We start from the raw sequence: 18,354 nt of genomic DNA, 5'->3' as shown, positions 1-18,354 counted from the left end.
GGTGCCTGGTCCAGCAGGTGGGGGTGCTGTCATCATGCCTAAGGGTCTGCACTACTCCCCTAGTATTCACAGGACTGAAGGAGAGAACAAGTTTTCCCAAGTTGGCCTCTAACCTCTACTGTACACACCCACATGCACACAAAAGAAACAAGCAAATGTCAACAACAGAAGCCAAGCCTTATAGAAGCTTGAGGATGACCCAAGTTTGATTCCCAGGATTCACATTAAAAGTCTGGGGCGTGTGTGTGGGTGGGTGGTGTCTGCAGAGATGATAATTCAGCAGTTAAGAACACTTGCTGCTCTTGCAGAAGACCCCAGCTCAATTTCCAGCACCCACATACTGGCTCACAACTGCCTGTAACTCCAGTTCCAGGGGATTCCATATCCTCTTAACTTCCTTGGGTTCTTGCATATACATATATATATTACTTAGATACACATATATTTAAATTTTAACCCAAATAAACTTAAAAATTAAGAATCTGAATAGCAGATCTGGGCAGTGGTGGCACACGCCTTTAATCCCAGCACTTGGGAGGCAGAGGTGGGCAGATTTCTAAGTTCGAGGCCAGCCTGGTCTACAGAGTGAGTTTCCAGTACAGCCAGGGCTACACAGAGAAACCCGGTCTCAAAAAACAAAACAAAACAGAATCTGAATACAGAGGCTGGAGAAACAGCTCAGCAGTTGTAGTATGTTCTGCCCTTATAGAGAGCTTGAGTTTGGTACCCAGCATGTATGTTGGTCAGCTTACAGCTTCATCTTCTGACTCTACAGGCATCTACACTGATGCATACACATACCCCCCGCCCCCAACATTTAAAATATAGTTAAAATATAAAACCTAGGTGTGGCAGTGTGTAGTTGTAATCCTCATTTGGAGGAAGCAGAGGCAGGTGGATGCTGGCACTTTTCTGGCCTAACCTTACTTGGCAAGCTCTAAGATACCAGGAAACTCCGTTTCAAAAAACAAGGAAGGCCAGTGGAATGGCTTGTTACATGGGGTGGTGCCAGACACCTTTGATCCAGCTCTCAGGAGGCAGAGGCAGAGGCAGAGGCAGAGGCAGGCAAGAGATCTCTGAGAGCTCAAGGCTAGCCTCATCTGCACAGTAAGTGCCAGGCCAACCAAAGCAATCTCTGCCTCGAAAACAAAACAAAACAAGCACAAATCAAATCCCAACCAAAACCAAAAGGCCTAACTGGGACCCGTGTAACAGTGTCTTCCAGTCTCCAAACTTTAGGGGCTGGGAAGAAGGCTCAGTGCTTAAGAGTACCTGGTGTGCTTGCAGGGGATCCAGGCTCAGTTCCTAGCACCCACACCGTTATTCACTGTCATTTTATAAGTACAGCTCCAAGTAACTGGAGACACAGCTCTCTCCTCTCTGCGGGCACCAGGCACCCACGTGGCCCACATGCAAGCAAGACACTCATACACATGATAAATGAACCTAAAACCAAGTTTTATAATAAAATCTTCTGGACTGCACATGCATAGGTAGAACACAGTAGCCATGGACTGCTCTGGGAATTAACCATTAACCAGCTCTCTTGGTGCCTTCCATACCAGCTACAGGGAAAACTATTTAAAAAAAAAAAAAGGCAATTTTTTGTTCTAGGTAAGGGATTGTGGCTGTAGTGATGAAGGTGGTTTGCAATAGTCATCTGGGAAAGAAAGTCCACAATGCCCAAATATAGCTGTCTCTTGTGAGACGATGCCGGGGCCTAGCAAACACAGGAGTGGATGTTCACAGTCAGCTATTGGATGTATCACAGGGCTCCCAATGGAGAAGCTAGAGAAAGTACCCAAGGAGCTAAAGGNATCTGCAACCCTATNGTTGGAACAACATGATGNACTAACCAGNACCCNGGAGCTCTTGTCTCTAGCTGCATATGTATCGAAAGATGGCCTAGTCGGCCATCANTGGAAAGAGAGGCCCATTGNACTTGCAAACTTTATATGCCCCAATATAGGGGAATGCCAGGGCCAAAAGAATGGGAATGGGTGGGTAGGGAAGTGGGGGGCGCTATGGGGGACTTTTGGGATAGCATTGGAATGTAACTGAGGAAAATATGTAATGAAAATATTAAAAAATTTAAAAAAAAAAAAGAAAAAGAAAAAAAAAAAGAAAGTCCACAATGAGTATGACACTACAATGGTGGGGACCTAAAGAAACTACAAGCAACCCTCACAACAAGGTCATTCTTAAAATGTGGTATTTGTCTTAGGAAAACTATGTATTTCATACTGGAATGGATCTGAAACTTTACTACCAACAGAGAGGAGTTCCTTGCCCTTGGATGCTCTTCTTAAACAATTCATTTGAATAACCTGACACAGTGATGCACACCTTTAATCCCAGCATTCAGGAGGCAAAGTGGACTAGAGTTTCCCCACAGCCAAGGCTATACAGAGAAACCCTACAATAAAACAAACAAACCAAATATATAAAAACTTTAAGGGGGTGTGCTAATTTTAACTTGGGGGTCTTATAAGCGTATTAAAAAAACCACAAACAAAAACACACAAAAGTCCTCTCCTCTTGGCTAGCTACCACAAGTAGGCAACTAGTTAAAGCTCAGCCCCAGGCAACAGGTTAAGTATATAAAGCAAGGATAGAAAGGGATCAATCCACACAGGCCACACCTGTGAACAAGCAGTCCCTCACCTGAATCTTCAATTCTTTTAACGTCTGGTTGGCAGACACCAACAGCGCCTTCTCACCCCGAACCTTCCTGTGTCTCGTGCTCCTCTGGACGACCTGCTTCTGGTAGGCCACATAGCCCTGTTGGGATGTCTTCTGTCGCTTGGTACTTCCATTGCTCTGCAAGATGCCAAAGAGAAAGCTCTGGGGTTACCCTGCGCAGGAGCTCCTTTGAGTAAGCAGAAGCTGGATACAACCAGTCCTGAAACCCTGTGAGTCAAGCACAATGCATCCAAGATTCTACAGAGGTTAGCTGGTTCATATATATATAGTGGGTGTGTGTGTGTGTCAATCAACCTTAACTGCATGTAAGAAACCTAAGTGCTTGGTATAAGAAACTTTCAGAAGGCAAGGAAGTTTCACCTTCATCAGCAGTAGCAATGACCTCTCAGTTGTGGCTGCCCTTTCCTAATCCCAGCACTGGAGCGCTGAGGCAGGGATTCTGAACTCAAGGCCAGGCGAGGGCTACACAACAAGGCCCAGGACTAGTGAGATGGCTCTCATGCCGAGCCAGAGAGTGAGTTTGTTCCACAGGACACACACAGTGAGAACCAACTCCTTCAAATTGTTTTCTGACCTCTACTCTACACATGCACGTGTGTAGTGTGTAGAGTGCCTGGAGACACAGCTCTCTCCTCTCTGCGGGCCTAATTCCTAAATAAATTCTACTTTTCTTGTGTTATACATTTCCTTCCTGGGGGTGGGGAAGAGTTCACGTGCCATAGGCTGGCCTCCAAACCCGTGACTCACTGGATGACGTATGGAATTCTAAAGCAGTGCACGGTCTGTTCAGGTTTATGGTGCTGGGGATGGAGCCCAGGGCTTCTGTACGCTGGGCAAGCACTCTACCCACTGAGCCACGCCTCTGGCCCCTTCTCCTTTTGAGAATGATATGAAAGCTAAATACCAACTGCAAAATGAGACGCTAGACTGTACTCAAGACATCAAAGATGCTTCTATTAAAACCAAGACACTGTGTTTCTTGATGTACCGGTGGTAGAGAGAGGGAAAACAGCTGTAGCTATAAAGTATTCTTGTAAAAACTGTTTAAAAAAAAAACATAAATGAATGCTCAGGCCCAGCTTACAATTTATAGAAAAGTTAATACACGGTACAGGCAACACCGGTAAAAAACACGGTGAGGTGCTCTCCAAGACCCTGGTCTAGACGGAAGCCACCCAGTCACGAAGACCATGCCAGTGGCATCAGTTTGGGTTTGAGAGGAAGTTGGTGGACACAAAGTCATGCCTGCTAGCTTCTCTTAAACACACTGTAAGCACTGCAGGACTGCGTTTATCCCTTCGATACACAGGATCAAGCATTCAGAACGTCACCATCACTGAACTGACCTAAGCATTCAGCAAAAAAGCAGGAACTATATATGGGCACAAGATACAGGCTGTACTAGTCTTTAGAAAAGAGAATAGCAGGGGCCAAATGTTCTAGAACATCTTTTGGTTGGTGTGTTTTGAAAGCATCTCACTCATTATGTAGGTCTGCTACATAATGTGGGCCTGCTATGTACTGCAGGCAGATCAGCCTTCCATGCTGGCAGTAGTGTTTGTGGCTCTTTACTTACAAAGCCCTCCCTGAGGGTTAACAAGCCAAGATTCTCTTGTTAACCAAGCCAGGGAATTAAAGTGGGATTTTTCCTTGTATCCCATTCATATTACTACTGTGATTTGCAATTCGTAAAGCAGCTACCAGGGCAGAGACTTTTTGCAGGTCTCTGGCCACTGGCAAGGCTCTGCCCAATCTAGCCACAACTTCCATTTCTAAGAAAAAGTCAACTTAGCAGTCACAAAAACAACATCCAACTGAAAAAGAGAACATTATCTCCAGACAGAAGGTATCCACTGTACAATCCTAACCTCACCCCATGCCCCAGCCAAAAGGTCTCAGGCATCAACTAAAATCTTTTCAAATTGATTTTAAGAGGATCTAAAAGCTTTTCCTGGAATTATTGTTCTTTAACCCATGTCAACCTGCTAAAACCAGTACAGCAGTGGTTGTTTTTTCCCCAGTCACTGGATTTAAAAGGCTTCCAATTACCTAAGTGATACCTACTGAGTATATCATTAACCTGAATTTTAGATAACACAGAAGGAACTTGGTTGATCTGGCTTAGAGAGGAGGAAAGGGGATTTGCTCAACTCCATTAAGGAGCACTAATGCCTTGCTTTATGGCATGGGATTTAGTGAAAACAGTGACCCATGTTCTGAGAAAAAAGAGGAAGGGGGTGTGGGGAGGTGACATTCTGAAGACACTAGGTATCCCCAGGGACTAACTAGTTACTATGCTCTAAACAGAGGGTTAGAGCCGAGATCCCCGCCCTGCCTTGAACCAAAAGTATTTAAAACATTCTAGAATATTACAATATCCAAACATGGACAAGGGAATTGAGGGAAAATTATAACATGTACAAAATAATTATGGCGTAAAGAGCAATCCTCTAACATTCTGTATTGTATTTGTTCATGTGAACTCTGCTGCAATCCACAGCTAAAGGCAGGAATCCCACATCCACCTGAGAACATTGCTGTGGTTGTGACCACAGTGAATAAAACCGGATGCTCAGAGAAAGAGTCAGACTTTAAAGTCTGAGTCACAGGAAAATGCAGCGTTTGCTCAACAAACAATGCTTAGACTGAAAAACAAAGCTGGAAACAGAGAGACACACATCTTCAAAATCCTAGAGGGCCCTCTTACAGCCAGGCAGGAGTGTCCACACCAGCAATCCCAGCACTCTAGATGCCAAACTAGATTATGGGATCGAGGCCAACCTGGGTTACGTGGCACAGCATGCCTGTGTCTCAGAAAGGAAAAAGAACCAACAGAGAAAACTTGACTCCACAATGTCAGGAGATTGACAACAGACACAAACAGATCTGAGTAGGGCAATAGAAAACCCTGCATGACGACAGAATGCTCTGAGGCCATGGGCCATCAAGCTTAACAAGGGATAGATACTAAATTTGCCTGTTCACTGTCCAAGAGACGGACATAAAACAGTGGTTTTGCTCATTCATGGGTTTTTGTTGTTGTTTTTTAAAGTTATTTTTATAGGATTTGAACAAAGCATAGATAACAATGACATCCTTCCACACCAGCAAGTACAAACAACATTTATTTACCTTGGGCTGATTAAGACTTAAGACTTTATGTACACAGTGTTCTGCCCGCATATGTCCCTATATGCCAGAAGAGGGCATCAGATCCCATTACAAATGGTTGTGAGCCAACACGTGGTTGCTGGGAATTGAACTCCAGACCACTGGAAGTGCTCTCAACCACTGAGCTATCTCTCTCCAGCACCAAACTTAAGACTTTCTTCATCAACATTAAAAATAAAGCAGCAAATCACACGGTGGCAGTGCACGCCTTTAATCCCAGTACTCTGGAGTAAGAGGCGGATCTCTGAGTTCAAGGCCAGCCTGGGATACAGAGTGATTTCCAAGGTCAGAGCTACATAGAGAAACCCTCATGAAAAAACCTACCAACCAACCAGAAAAACAAAACAAAAAAAATGAACAACAGCAACAATAAAACAAACAAACAAACAATCAAAAAACAAAAAACCAAACCAAAACAAAAAACAGCGGTATAGGTGAGATGGCTCAGTGGGTAAGAGCACCCGACTGCTCTTCCTAAGGTCAGAAGTTCAAATCCCAGCAACATGGTGGCTCTTATTACCACCCATAATGAGATCTGATGCCCTCTTCTGGTGCATCCGAAGACAGCTACAGTGTACTTACATATAATAAATAAATAAATAAATCTTTAAAAAACCAAAAAACTGGTATACCAACAACAGACCAGCATGTTCAAAGACTGTGCTCTGGATTGGATGGGGCATAATTTGACTACCAGATCTTAGGGTAAAGATGTCCCAGTTAGTAAGAGTAAAACAGGCAACCCAGACAAGGTGCTGAGTTCCAAACTCTCAACCACTGAGCATCTTCCCCAGTCCCCCCACACAGTCAATCTTAGTAGAAATTGATTATGGTAGAGACTGAAGGGCTAATATTATCTTCCTCCATTTATCACAAATCCTAGTTGGCAGGCTGAGTGGTGATGGTGCCTTTAATACCAGCACCTGGGAAGAGCAAAGGCAAGTAGATCTCTGTTCTACAGAGCAAGTTCCAAAACAGCTAGGACAACATGGGAAAACAATGTCTTGGAAAAAAAAAAAAAAAGACTGCCAGTTTGTTACCAGGACAGAATCAGAGCAAATATTTTCATTCCAGCTTAAAATAATATATTTTGCCTTTAAAATTTCATTGCATCATTATTATCTGAAGTTTCCAAGGGGTTACCGAGATGAAGCAGTACTGCTCTTGTGGAGGTCCAATTTCAATTCCAAGGAACACAGATATCCAAGGCCTCTGGCTTCTGAGGGCAGCTAAACTCATGTGTAATATACCCATACCCAAGCACATATAGTTAAAAATATCATCTTAATTACATTGTGTGCACAGGCATGTCTGTAGATCTTAGATAACTTGGAGTAGTTGTTGTGTCGTCCCATGTCCACCCCCAACCCCCACCCCCGGGCAGTGAGTTTCCCAGGAAATGAACTCAGTTTGTCAGATCTGGCTGGTGCCTTTATTAGATCCCACAAAGCTCGAGTTACAGCTGCCTGAGGTGGGAGCTGGGAACCAAACCCAGGACTTCTGTAAGACTAGGGCCTGCAAACTCTTAATCCTCTTGCCTCAGTTCAGGAAAGCAAGACTGTGCTTGTGTCACCACACCTATGGCCATAGCCACTCTTGCTTTGTCTCTAGACAGTCTCACTTTGGGCCAAGATGGCTTCAAAGGCACGGGTAGGTGATCCTGCCTCAGCCTCCCCACTGGTCTCAGACATGAGCACTTTTCATTTGTTTGTTTGGAGACCGGGTCTCACCATGTAGACCAGGCTGTCCTGGAACTCTCTAAGTAGACCAGGCTGGCCTCAGACCCACAGCCACCCACTTAGCAATGCCTGTAAGTGCTTTAGCATGATGCTGTGCCACCACAGCCATCGCACAGTTACTCTTTCTTCCTTAAGTGAACTTTGAAGGCTATGCAGACCTTTCTTTTAGGGGTGAAGGGAGAAACTAGCTACAGCATGCTATAAAAACTAAAGAATTAAAAGTGTAGAACGAGTAGAGAGGGACCCAGCGGGGGCTGCTGTGGACCAAGACACAGCGGTGGAGTGCTTCAATGCATACGTACTTGATTGAAGTCAGGGTCTTTCTCCCCATCTGGCTTAGCTTCCTCCTTGTCTTCTTCCGTCTCAGAACTACTCACATTCAACTCGGGAGCCGAGTCCTTCATCACCTGAACACAGCAGAAGCAGAAGAGGAGTCAGTCCTGGGCCTGGGAGATGTGGGTGGATGGGGAACAAGGACTACTTTCACTGCTCTTTAGTTTCTTATAGTCTAACCCCGGGGATTATTTGTTTATTCATTCACTTTTATGAAGGGGGGGTGGTCATCTGACTATTATTGTTCTTGCTGTCCTGGAACTCACTATGTAGACCAGGGCCACCATTTAATCCTGTAGCTTCATGGGTATATATGTGCACAGGAGCTCAGGTGACAGAAACATCAAATTTCCATCCTCTGACAGGAACGGGGACATGGAAAGAGGATGTGGTGGTCTTCTGCATGGTTCTGTGGACAATGCTACTAAACTCAAATTTACAAACGATGGCTGAAGAGCTTCTCCTTCTACTAGGTAAGTGGGCTGAAGGTCAAAAGGGTGAAAGAAGTCCCGGGGAAGTGGAGATGCTTATATTAAGTTCCCTTTCTCAGCAAGTTTGGATATGAAGGCTTTTATTTTAATCTGTGAGCAGAACTCGACACCTGTCATGCATACTTTGAAAGGGCAGCATTCTAAAACAATGTATTTAGTAGCTAGCATCAAACACTAAACTGTTTTTAATTTTCCAAACCCTGGAGTCTAGCTGACAGACATTCAGAGAACTAGGTTGACTCCCAAAGCCAATCTTAGTAACAGAGCACAGTCAAACCACCCTCCCATTGCACACACCCTTCAGATGGACACTGAGGTCCAACCTCACTTCCCTGTCCTGCTTTGCTAACTACGCTTCCACCAAGTCTAAACCCAACTTTTTAAACCAGAAGTTAGACAACACTGCAAGTTCTCCTACAGCTTCCCCCCCCCCCCCATTAAAGTTCAACTTTTAGTGGGTGGATTTGATAGCCCACCTCTCCTAGTCATGGCCACAAGAAGAACTGGTACCTTTTTGTTATCCACAACCTTGTGGACATAGATGGTGGCTTGGGTATACTCTCGAAGGTCCCTCTGCTGCTGGCACAGCAGACCTTCTCTGCAATCTGGACAGAGACCTACAAACAGGAGAGTAGAAGTAACTAAACGATCGCTGCAGAAACCTGTATCAGTGTGCTGCAGACTACAGCACACTCAGTACAACATGTCGGGCTGCGTGCAAATGCCAAGTGCAGTGCAGGAAGCCTGTGTGCTATCTCTGACTGAGAGTTCAGATGATGGCGACTCCCAGGTCTGCCAGAAGCATAATCCTTACCCTTAGGGAGAAAAACAGAACTGCGGTACCCTCCTCTTCCCCCAAACACCCAACTTTTAATGAAAGGAACCAAAGAGCATGAAAACTTACTAGGTTCAGAAATATACTGTGTTTGAGAAGGATTCACGTCTCCCACTTCAATTCTTGTGATTTTAATTACTTTATCCACAANAAAGAGCTTTTGAATCATTTGCCATTCGCTGGGCCATATGAGAGCTATACTGTGCAAAAAAAACAACAACAAAAAACAAAAGACAAAAACAACAAACATCATGCCTTAAGACACGTGGAGATCAACGGAGCCAACACACTACAGCAGAATCGAAATCGGCAGCACCCACTTAACGGAGCATGGGAAAGACTCAACTAGGAAAGCAGAGCAGAAGGGAAGCTTTAGGGCGGGTCTGGGGGTGGGGGTGGGGCAGGGCCATCAGCACAGAGCCTGAGTGAAGAAAGTTGGCCAGCAGTGCCACTAATAAAAACACAATAGATATACAATTAAAAAGTGCAACACATTCAACCATGTACACCTTAATTCTGCCTTGTATTTTAAGCCAAGGTCTCAACAAGTGGCTGAGGCTGACCCAGAACTTGTGACTCTCCTGCCTATGCTTCAGTGTGCATCTTTTAAATTGGAGACTTTATGGGACAGATGACTCAAATTCAGACAGAGAATAAGAGAGGAAAATGGGGATGAGAAGGAAGATAAGGACTCGTGGGCTTGAGTGACAGTCCTGTACCATCACGCATGCATGGGCCACGTATCATCCAGGTCCTGGAATATGCTACACAAGCTCTCTAGTGACTCAGATATATCACCAGCTCTTAGACACACTGCTCCTAAGTGTCACTAATATAGAGATGATAAAAACACCGAGTTCCTTTAAATAACCTAAAAACATTAAAATATAAAGACACTACAGTCCATCTTCATCCCAGGGGATTTTGAATCCCTTATATTTACTTATTATGTGCTGCAGTGGGCCAGCCTCCTTCTCTTCTCTCTAAAGGTTGACAGCTGTAGAAAAAGACAACTATTAGGTGTGTGCAAAAGCAACTACAGTCTTTTTGTTTTGATACTTTTTTTAAAAAAAGATTTATTTATTTTATGTATGTGAGAACAATGTAGCTGTCTTCAGACACACCAGAAGAGGGCACTAGATCCCATTACAGATGGTTGTGAGCCACAAGTTTGCTGGGAATTGAACTTAGAACCTCTGGAAGAGCAGTCTGAACTACTGCGCCATCTCTCCAGCCCATAATTACAATGTTTGCATTGCTGAAGTTACCATATTAGGAGGAAACATTCCCAATTAATGTGGCAATCTTGTATAGCATTTGAATACACAAATCTTACTTTGTCTCTTGCTAATGACTTATTAGTTGTCAACTAATGTTTATTTTATACTTTGGAAATGATGTTATACAAAAAACAAATTCGTGCAATTTCCATTTTATGGGCTTATAAAGCAGCAAAGAAAACTCACAGTAACCACAGCTTTTGCTCCAGGAACCGCTAAGAACGCACAGTGCAGTGGAAATTCAAAAGGAGCTGAGAGCCCCAAAGATGATAACAGAAGCAGAGGATGAATGACTGAGAGCCGAGAGCTGCCAAATGGCAAGGTGAGAAGGCTGGGTAACTGGGTCCTCGTGAGGTAGGGTGTGTGTGTGTGTGTGTGTGTGTGTGTGTGTGTGTGTGTGTGTGTGTTAAAGGATCTCATCTCAATCCCACTGTGAGGAACATGGACTGAGTGTGACAATTTGCAACAACAAGCTCAGTAGCTGGCTCAAGAAACTCCAAAGCCAAGCCTGAGCCAAAAAAAAGTCTGGTCCCTGTTGCTGGTCTGATCCACTGCAACTTCCGAATGACCACAAAACCCTTACTCTGAGAAACATACTCAGCAAACCGACAGGATGCACCAAAGCTGCAACACCTAAGCCAGTATCAGTCCAGGCTCGTTCCTCTATGATAATGTCCAAGCACACAGCTAACATGGTTTCAAAAGCTGAATGATCAGGGCCTTCAACTGACTTTTTGCCAGCCAACTTCGCACTCCTTTAAGAATACTGATTTTTATCACAGAAAAAAATGCTTCCACTACCTGCAGGATACAGAAAATGTTTTCCAAGACTCTGTTAAATACTGAAGCACAGAGTTTTAAACTACAGAAATGAACTTACTCCTCATCTGCAAAAATGCTGTCTGTAATGGTTCCTATTTTGATTAATAAAGATATTTGAGCTTCTTTATGATTTAAAAATCAGTCTGAAGAAGCCACATGCAATCCCTTCTGCACAAACCTAATGCAACCAAGACTACGCTGACTATGTGAGTGGTAATGATGCTGACCTAGAGACAGTCCGCTGGACACCAGTATAAGAAAATCCAGGCCAGGCGTGGTGGCGCATGCCTTTGAATCCCAGCACTCGGGAGGCAGAGGCAAGCCGATTTCTGAGTTCAAGGTCACCCTAGACTACAGAGTGAGTTCCAGGACAGCCAGGGTTACACAGAGAAACCCTGTCTTGGAAAAACAAAAACAAGGAAAAAAAAAAAAAAAAGAAAGAAAGAAAAGAAAATCCAGGCAACTGGTTGACAGTGAGAGAAGAAAGGTAGCCTGAATAAGCCATTTCCTATTAAAGACACAGGTCCACAGCCATTGGGTCCACAGCCATATCTAGAAGCAATTCAGTGAGCGTATTCCTAATGGAAATCCCCTGGCCACAGGAAACATGAAGAGAAGACACTCACAGTTTCGAGTCTTCTTTGGTGAGGGAAGGAAATGTAAACATGAGTCCTCCATGTGGACACAGAAGGGCAGCNTTCCCAATTGACGACACAGGAGCAGACCTTGCAGGCTTTCTATTCAAACAAGAGAGAATAAATGCAACCTTACTGCTGCATGAAGAGGTCTGTGTGTCTGTCTGTCTGCCTGTCTACCCACCCCACCCATTTATTGTGGTGTTTGTTTTGAGACAGGGTCGCACTATGCCATTTTGGTTATCCTGGAACTCTAAATGTAGAAAAGACCAGCCCTACCTCAAATTCGTAAGAGATTTCCCTCGTCTGCTTCCCAAGCGCTGGGGTGTGTTTGCCACCACACTCAAACAACTTTAATTTTAAATAAATGTTTTCTTGGTGTATGTGTATAAGAGAAGGGGTGGAGAAGGAGTATGTGTATGCATGTTCACATATGTATACCTGGTTGGTACCCATCACACATGTGTGACAAACCAATGCTGACATCAAGAGTCTTCATCAATTTCCCTCTTAGCCTCTCAGCTAACCCAGAGCTCACCTAGCCGGGCAAGTCAACCAGGCAGCTGGTTCGGGAGGCACCCAGGCTCTGCCTTTGAGTGCTGAATTACAGCTGAGCCTCTATGTGCATGCAAATTCAAAAGTTCACACCATCTGACCTTCTAACCGATGAGTCATCTACCTTCACAATCTGCAACATTTTACTCATGTATTTATTTATTTTGTTTTTTGATACAGGGTCTTACTCTGTGTGTGGCTTTGGCTGTCCTGAAGCTCACTATGTAGACCAGACTGTCCTCGAACTCACAGAGATCCACCTGCCTCTGCCTCTTGACTGCTGAGGTTAAAAGCATGCAACACTACACTTGACTCCACATTTTAAAAAAAAAAAAATTTAAACTAGAGATATGTATAAATGGATAATACTAAATTTTTGCTTTGGGTTTAGTCATATAACTTATTAGAAAAGAAAGATCTTCTATGTATTCCAGGTAAAATAACCAAGAATGCACTGTTAAATAGAAATCATTGAGTTTTAAAATAAATAGCAGAGTCAACCCACAAAAAATTAACAAAAAGAAATTTCTAATTTCTACCTAACAAATTTCCGCCATTCATCTAAAAAGAAGTGCGACACAATATAGAGAGCATCCGTGTCCTGGGGACAAAGCACAAACAGAATGTTAGCTTCAAGCCACTCCCCCAACACCCCTGTCAATTTTCAAGGCAATACTCTTTCAAATTCAACTTGGCCTGGAACTCGCCCGCTGGTCCAGGTTGTCCTCCAGCCCACAATGACCATGTACCTCTGGCCTCCCACACCAGCCAGGTCACAGCCATGAGCTATTGTGAACCACAGCATTACAACACAAACCCCTTGTTCATATTCAGGTCATGCAATAAAATGGAACTTAGTGAGCTGGTGTGTCTCCCGATGAGAGAAGGAAGTGAGGAAGAACGAGAAAAAGAGAAGAGGGCCAGGTTGACCTCACAAAAATCTGGCAGAGGCCTTTAAAGCTGCGGGCGTTTTTCTCTCTGAGGCAATCAGTACCTCTGGCCAGTTACTGAGACATGGTCTGTTTTTGTCCTGGAACAAGTTTGGAAGTGAGGTCTTCTGCTCATTTGCTATCATCTTATGCAAGGCTTCATTTTCTTCACCTTCTCGTTCTAGTATCTTGCACTTCGAACAGCACTCTCTATAACTTGGGAACTCAGGAGCCTTTGGGAAGTACTGCTGCAGCTTGCTCCAAGCCTCCTGAGAAACCAGCCTTCTTTCATTTTCAGATATGCTTAACTCTCCTAAATTAAAAGAGAAGAAATGTATTTAAAAAGCAGAGATGAAACAAGTCAGCATCTATTACTGCTGTGTGCGGTGCCACGGCACCCGTGTGCAGGACAGAGGACCACGGCAGGGTTCTCTCCTTCCACTGTGTGGGCCCTGGGGAGTAACTTAGGTGGCTGAGGCTACATCATAAGCACTTGCTCCCAGAACTACCTCACTGGTCATCAGTCCCTAACCTGATGCAGTCTGTGGGCGGGCGCTCTCTTTAGTTCATGTGTGAGTGTCATCACAGGCTCCAGCTGCAGTGCCAGCATGAGCACAAACAGGCCACCGTATACACTCAGTGTTTAATGTCATTGTAGTTAGGTTCCACCCACCCTAGGGTCTGAGTTTGGGCAGGGGTTAAGAGCATTTTGTCTTGGGCCACACATAAAATTCCTGACTTCTTCCAAAGACTCTGCTTGACTCCTAAAAGCCTTGTGCACTGAAGCAGTGCACAAGGCTGTGTGGACCTCAGTCTGCTCTTTAAAGCAATATCTTGACTCATCTGAGTCCTTGCCATTCAACCTCCAAATTGGTTCTGGTTTTCCTGATTTTTTGTTGTTTTATTTATTTTAAGTGTGTGGAAGCTTTGCCTGCCTGCCTGCCTGTCTGTACACTACTTGGGCGACTAATGCAAACAGAGGTCAGAAGAAGCCTTCAGATCCCTTGGAAAAGCATCTAGAATTCTCAAAAACTGAGCCACCTGTCCAGCCCATCTTGGCTTTCTATGAAACTATGTTACAAGGACTTTAACGTCCTATGCTGAGAGGACAGATGTGGGCCGCCCCACCCAGTAAGCACTAAGACAGAAGAAGAATGCTCTGGCTGAGATGAGAACCACAGTGCTCTCAAAGTGCTCAGGTTACTGTTAAATTCCCTGCAGCCAGCTGGCAGGTACATCCCCCTGACTGGTTTCTCTTATTTTCACATATTCCAAAGCAAAACTAGAGTGAATCAGGCTCAGAGACCCACATGCTACTTCAGTCCATGTCCACTGGCCAGGAAGCTACAGATGTCTTAACAAGCAATACAGCCATGTTTCAGAGTAAAAAGGTGAATTTACCAGAGGCAGCCCAGCACCTGGGTTAACAAGGCTGTCTTTGCCATGCCCAATACATTCTAATAACACAAAACACAATGTTATCTTGAGTTAATTCTGCCCCCCCCAAGCCTTCTGGACCTCTGAATAATCTCAAGGAAAGGCTATGGTAAGCTAGTGTGGTGGTGGTGGACGCCTGGAAGAGTACAATATGCTGTTGTTGCTGGACCTTGAGGAGGCCAAACGCTCAAGGTCAGCCAGTGCTACAAAGCACAAAAAGGACACAAGCAATCCCTCCCTCTCCTGCTGTCCCCACTCCAACTCAGCCCTCCTCCTGGCTCAGGGCCTGAACAACCCTCTCCTGTACCTCAGAGTGTCAGCAGCAACAAGAAAGTTCTGGAAAGGTCCAGAGAATAGGCACAGGGAAAAAAAGAAAAATAAAATATCTTCCAAGCTTAGAAAACAATGCTTAAGCCATGGACAGGATTCAATTTTGGTTTTTGGAGAGTGAGGCAGGAGGATAATTTCACCTGGGAAGATGCTGGGTGGGATGGGAACTCAAGGGCTGTCCACATTCCACAAACAACTGCATGTTGCAAATAAGCAAAGGAGTCAGATGGCAATGTTAACATTTACTGGACTGAGGAAATGGCTCAGAGGGCTAGGCATGTGCTGTGCTAGACTGGCCTTTAAATTCAGTCCCAGGGGCTGGGCAGTGTTGGCTCACACCTTCAATCCCAGGACTTGAGAGGCAGAGGCAGAGGCAGAGGCAGAGGCAGGCAGATTTCTGAGTTCGAGGCCAGCCTGGTCTACAGAGTGAGTTCCAGGACAGCCAGGGCTGCACAGAGAAACCCTGTCTTAAAAAACCAAAGGAAAAAAAATTTTAAAAACTAAGTCCCAGGGAACCATGTAAAGGCAGGAGAGAACCATATTGCACCTCCTGCTCCCCCACTGAGCTCAAGTTCCAGCCACCAAAATGGACCCTTTAAAACTCGGTTTTTCTCAGTGGTCAATCAACATCATTTGTTCCTCTTCTTTGTCTCAATCACGTAGCCATGACTGACCTGAACACTATATGACGACTACAAAGAAGAACTGGCATCTACAAAACACTTAAAGCTTAGAGGGGGTCAGGGAAATAGCTCACTTCATCAAGGTTTTGCCTGACTAAGCTGTTCCCAGAGCCTATGTAAAACAGGCCTGGGAGTGAAGTCACACACTGCAACCACAGCACAGGGGAGGCAGAGAGATCTGCTTGAACTAGCTAGCCAGACAGTCCAGCACAACAGTAAAGACTTTTTTTTTAAAAAAGAGAAAGCATCTCTATTTAAAAAAAAAATTTATTTATTATTTAAAATTATTTTTTTTAAAGATTTATTTATTTATTATATGTAAGTACACTGTAGCTATCCTCAGATACTCCAGAAGAGGGCATTAGATTTTGTTACGGATGGTTGTGAGCCACCATGTGGTTGCTGGAATTTGAACTCGGGACCTTAGGAAGAACAGTCGGCACTCTTAACCACTGAGCCATCTCACCAGCCCGATTTATTTATTATTATACATAAGTACACTGTAGCTGACTTCAGATGCACCAGAATAGGGGATCAGATCACATTACGGGTGGTTGCTGGGATTGGAACTCTTACCTGCTGAGCCATCTCGCCAGCCCAACTATCTCTATTTTAAGAGTGACTTTTATTTTATGTGCACGGTGTTTTGCCTCCATGTATATTTGTGCAACACAAGTGTGGTTGCTGCCCATGAAAGCAAGAAGTGATCATTGGGACCTTTAGAACTGGAGTCACAGAGAGTTCTAAGCATTTCCAGCAACCATGTGAGTGACTGGAACCAAGCCTGTAGCTCTCTGCAAAAGCAAGTGCTCTTAACTGCAGAGCCATCTCTCCAGCAGCCAAGATGCTCTTTAATAAAACTGAAAGATGCCCATGGTTGTCCTCTGGTTCCTACTACATGTGCACTCATTTAGACATATCACACACAGAAGTATACCCACATATACTGGATGTACACCACACAAGAAAAATTACACTAAGTTGGCAAAAGTCTCTTAAGAAGGAACCAAAGAGACAGGCTCAGCAGAACAGCTCAGCAGAAAAGACGCCTGCCATGCAAGCCTGCCAACCCAAGTCCAACCCCTGTGAATCCTGTCAAAGCTGAAGGAGAAGACGACCTAGGCCCTGCCCGGAAGCATGCACCTTACCAGAAGCTTAAGAACATACTATTTCTGCAGAGGACTGGAGCTTGATTCCCAGTCTAACCAGTTCCGAGGGCTGCAATGCCTCTGGCCTCGACAGACACCTGTGCTCATACACACTCACTCACACAGAGATGTGTGTTGAAAAGATTTTCTAAAAACAGATCTACTATGCTACAGGCATGGCAAGGGACATAGAGGTTAAAATGAGATTCAAAAACTCAATCTTAACCAGCGTTGTACACTTAGAAGGTTGAGGCAAGGTGATTAATTTAAGCTTGAAACTGAGCCAGAGCTATTGAGTATTCTCAAAAAAAAAAAAAAAAAAAAAAAAAAAAAAAAAGATTTGATTTGACAACCTATGGTACTGCCTTGGTTAGTTTAGAAAGCTCTTTGCAGGATGGTCTGCATCTAATAGAGATCACCATTCAGTTGACTGCCACCTGAGTGCTGGGATTAGAGGGTTGCTCCACCACACCCAGCAAAAGAGGTTCCCCTGCAAGCCCTTCAGATACATCACACACCCGAATCCAGCTCTGTAAAAACTGACATAGATGCTCCCCAAGTTCAGTGTAAGCTTAGACTACAAAGAATGAGCCATGAACGAGCAGAAAAGGACATATCACCCTTAATCTACCAGATGGTTAATTGTCAGCCTCTGTCCTATAATCAATGTCCCTTCTAACCACACACATAAAACCTAAGCCACAAGGCTGACACGACTCAAAGCTCTGCCCTGAGGGTGAGGGACACAAGATAGGACAGAAATGGCTAAGTATGTTCTACACTGAACGCAGGTTTGTTGAATCCTCTTCCTGCATGCAGTTCAGCAGTGAAAACAGCTCTGTACTTCCCAAAGGAGGAAAGGAAAGCAACAGCAGCCCTAAGCCCCCACAGGTGTGCTTAACTTCCAGAGCTCAGGCTCTGTAGTGAACAGAGACAGCACTGAGCAGCGACACTTCCCACGACCCACACTGACTCCTACAACAGTGGGGGGAAAACCTACCTAACAGAAAAATGCATTTGGTCTTCAGACTGGCATTGTGAGAGCTATTGTTAAATTCCCAAATATTCCATAAAGAACTTTCAGGAAGGTGTTCTGACCCATACCTGTAATCCCAGCACGTGGGAGGTACAGGACTATATATATGACAAAACTCCATCTTAAAAATCTAAACAGCCGGGCGTGGTGGCGCACGCCTTTAATCCCAGCACTCGGGAGGCAGAGGCAGGCGGATTTCTGAGTTCGAGGCCAGCCTGGTCTACAAA

At 44.5% G+C, this 18,354-nt stretch overlaps 1 protein-coding gene across 1 annotated transcript in view; it reads right to left on the bottom strand.

Annotated features, from left to right (window-relative positions):
* Positions 1 to 18,354, bottom strand: part of Usp48 (ubiquitin specific peptidase 48) — a 64,759-nt gene that overhangs the window by 12,151 nt on the left and 34,254 nt on the right. The window contains exons 13-20 of the mRNA XM_029476450.1: positions 15,100 to 15,133; positions 13,559 to 13,806; positions 13,104 to 13,165; positions 12,001 to 12,111; positions 9,342 to 9,472; positions 8,948 to 9,054; positions 7,916 to 8,020; positions 2,665 to 2,820 (exon numbers count right to left, since the gene is read on the bottom strand). Coding sequence (XP_029332310.1) covers positions 2,665 to 2,820; positions 7,916 to 8,020; positions 8,948 to 9,054; positions 9,342 to 9,472; positions 12,001 to 12,111; positions 13,104 to 13,165; positions 13,559 to 13,806; positions 15,100 to 15,133 — 954 coding nt within the window. The remainder of the gene's footprint in view (positions 1 to 2,664; positions 2,821 to 7,915; positions 8,021 to 8,947; positions 9,055 to 9,341; positions 9,473 to 12,000; positions 12,112 to 13,103; positions 13,166 to 13,558; positions 13,807 to 15,099; positions 15,134 to 18,354) is intronic.

This window comes from Mus caroli, chromosome 4 (genome assembly GCF_900094665.2).
Source record: "Mus caroli chromosome 4, CAROLI_EIJ_v1.1, whole genome shotgun sequence".
Lineage (NCBI taxonomy): Eukaryota > Metazoa > Chordata > Mammalia > Rodentia > Muridae > Mus > Mus caroli.
This window is presented reverse-complemented; position numbering and strand designations above follow the sequence as displayed.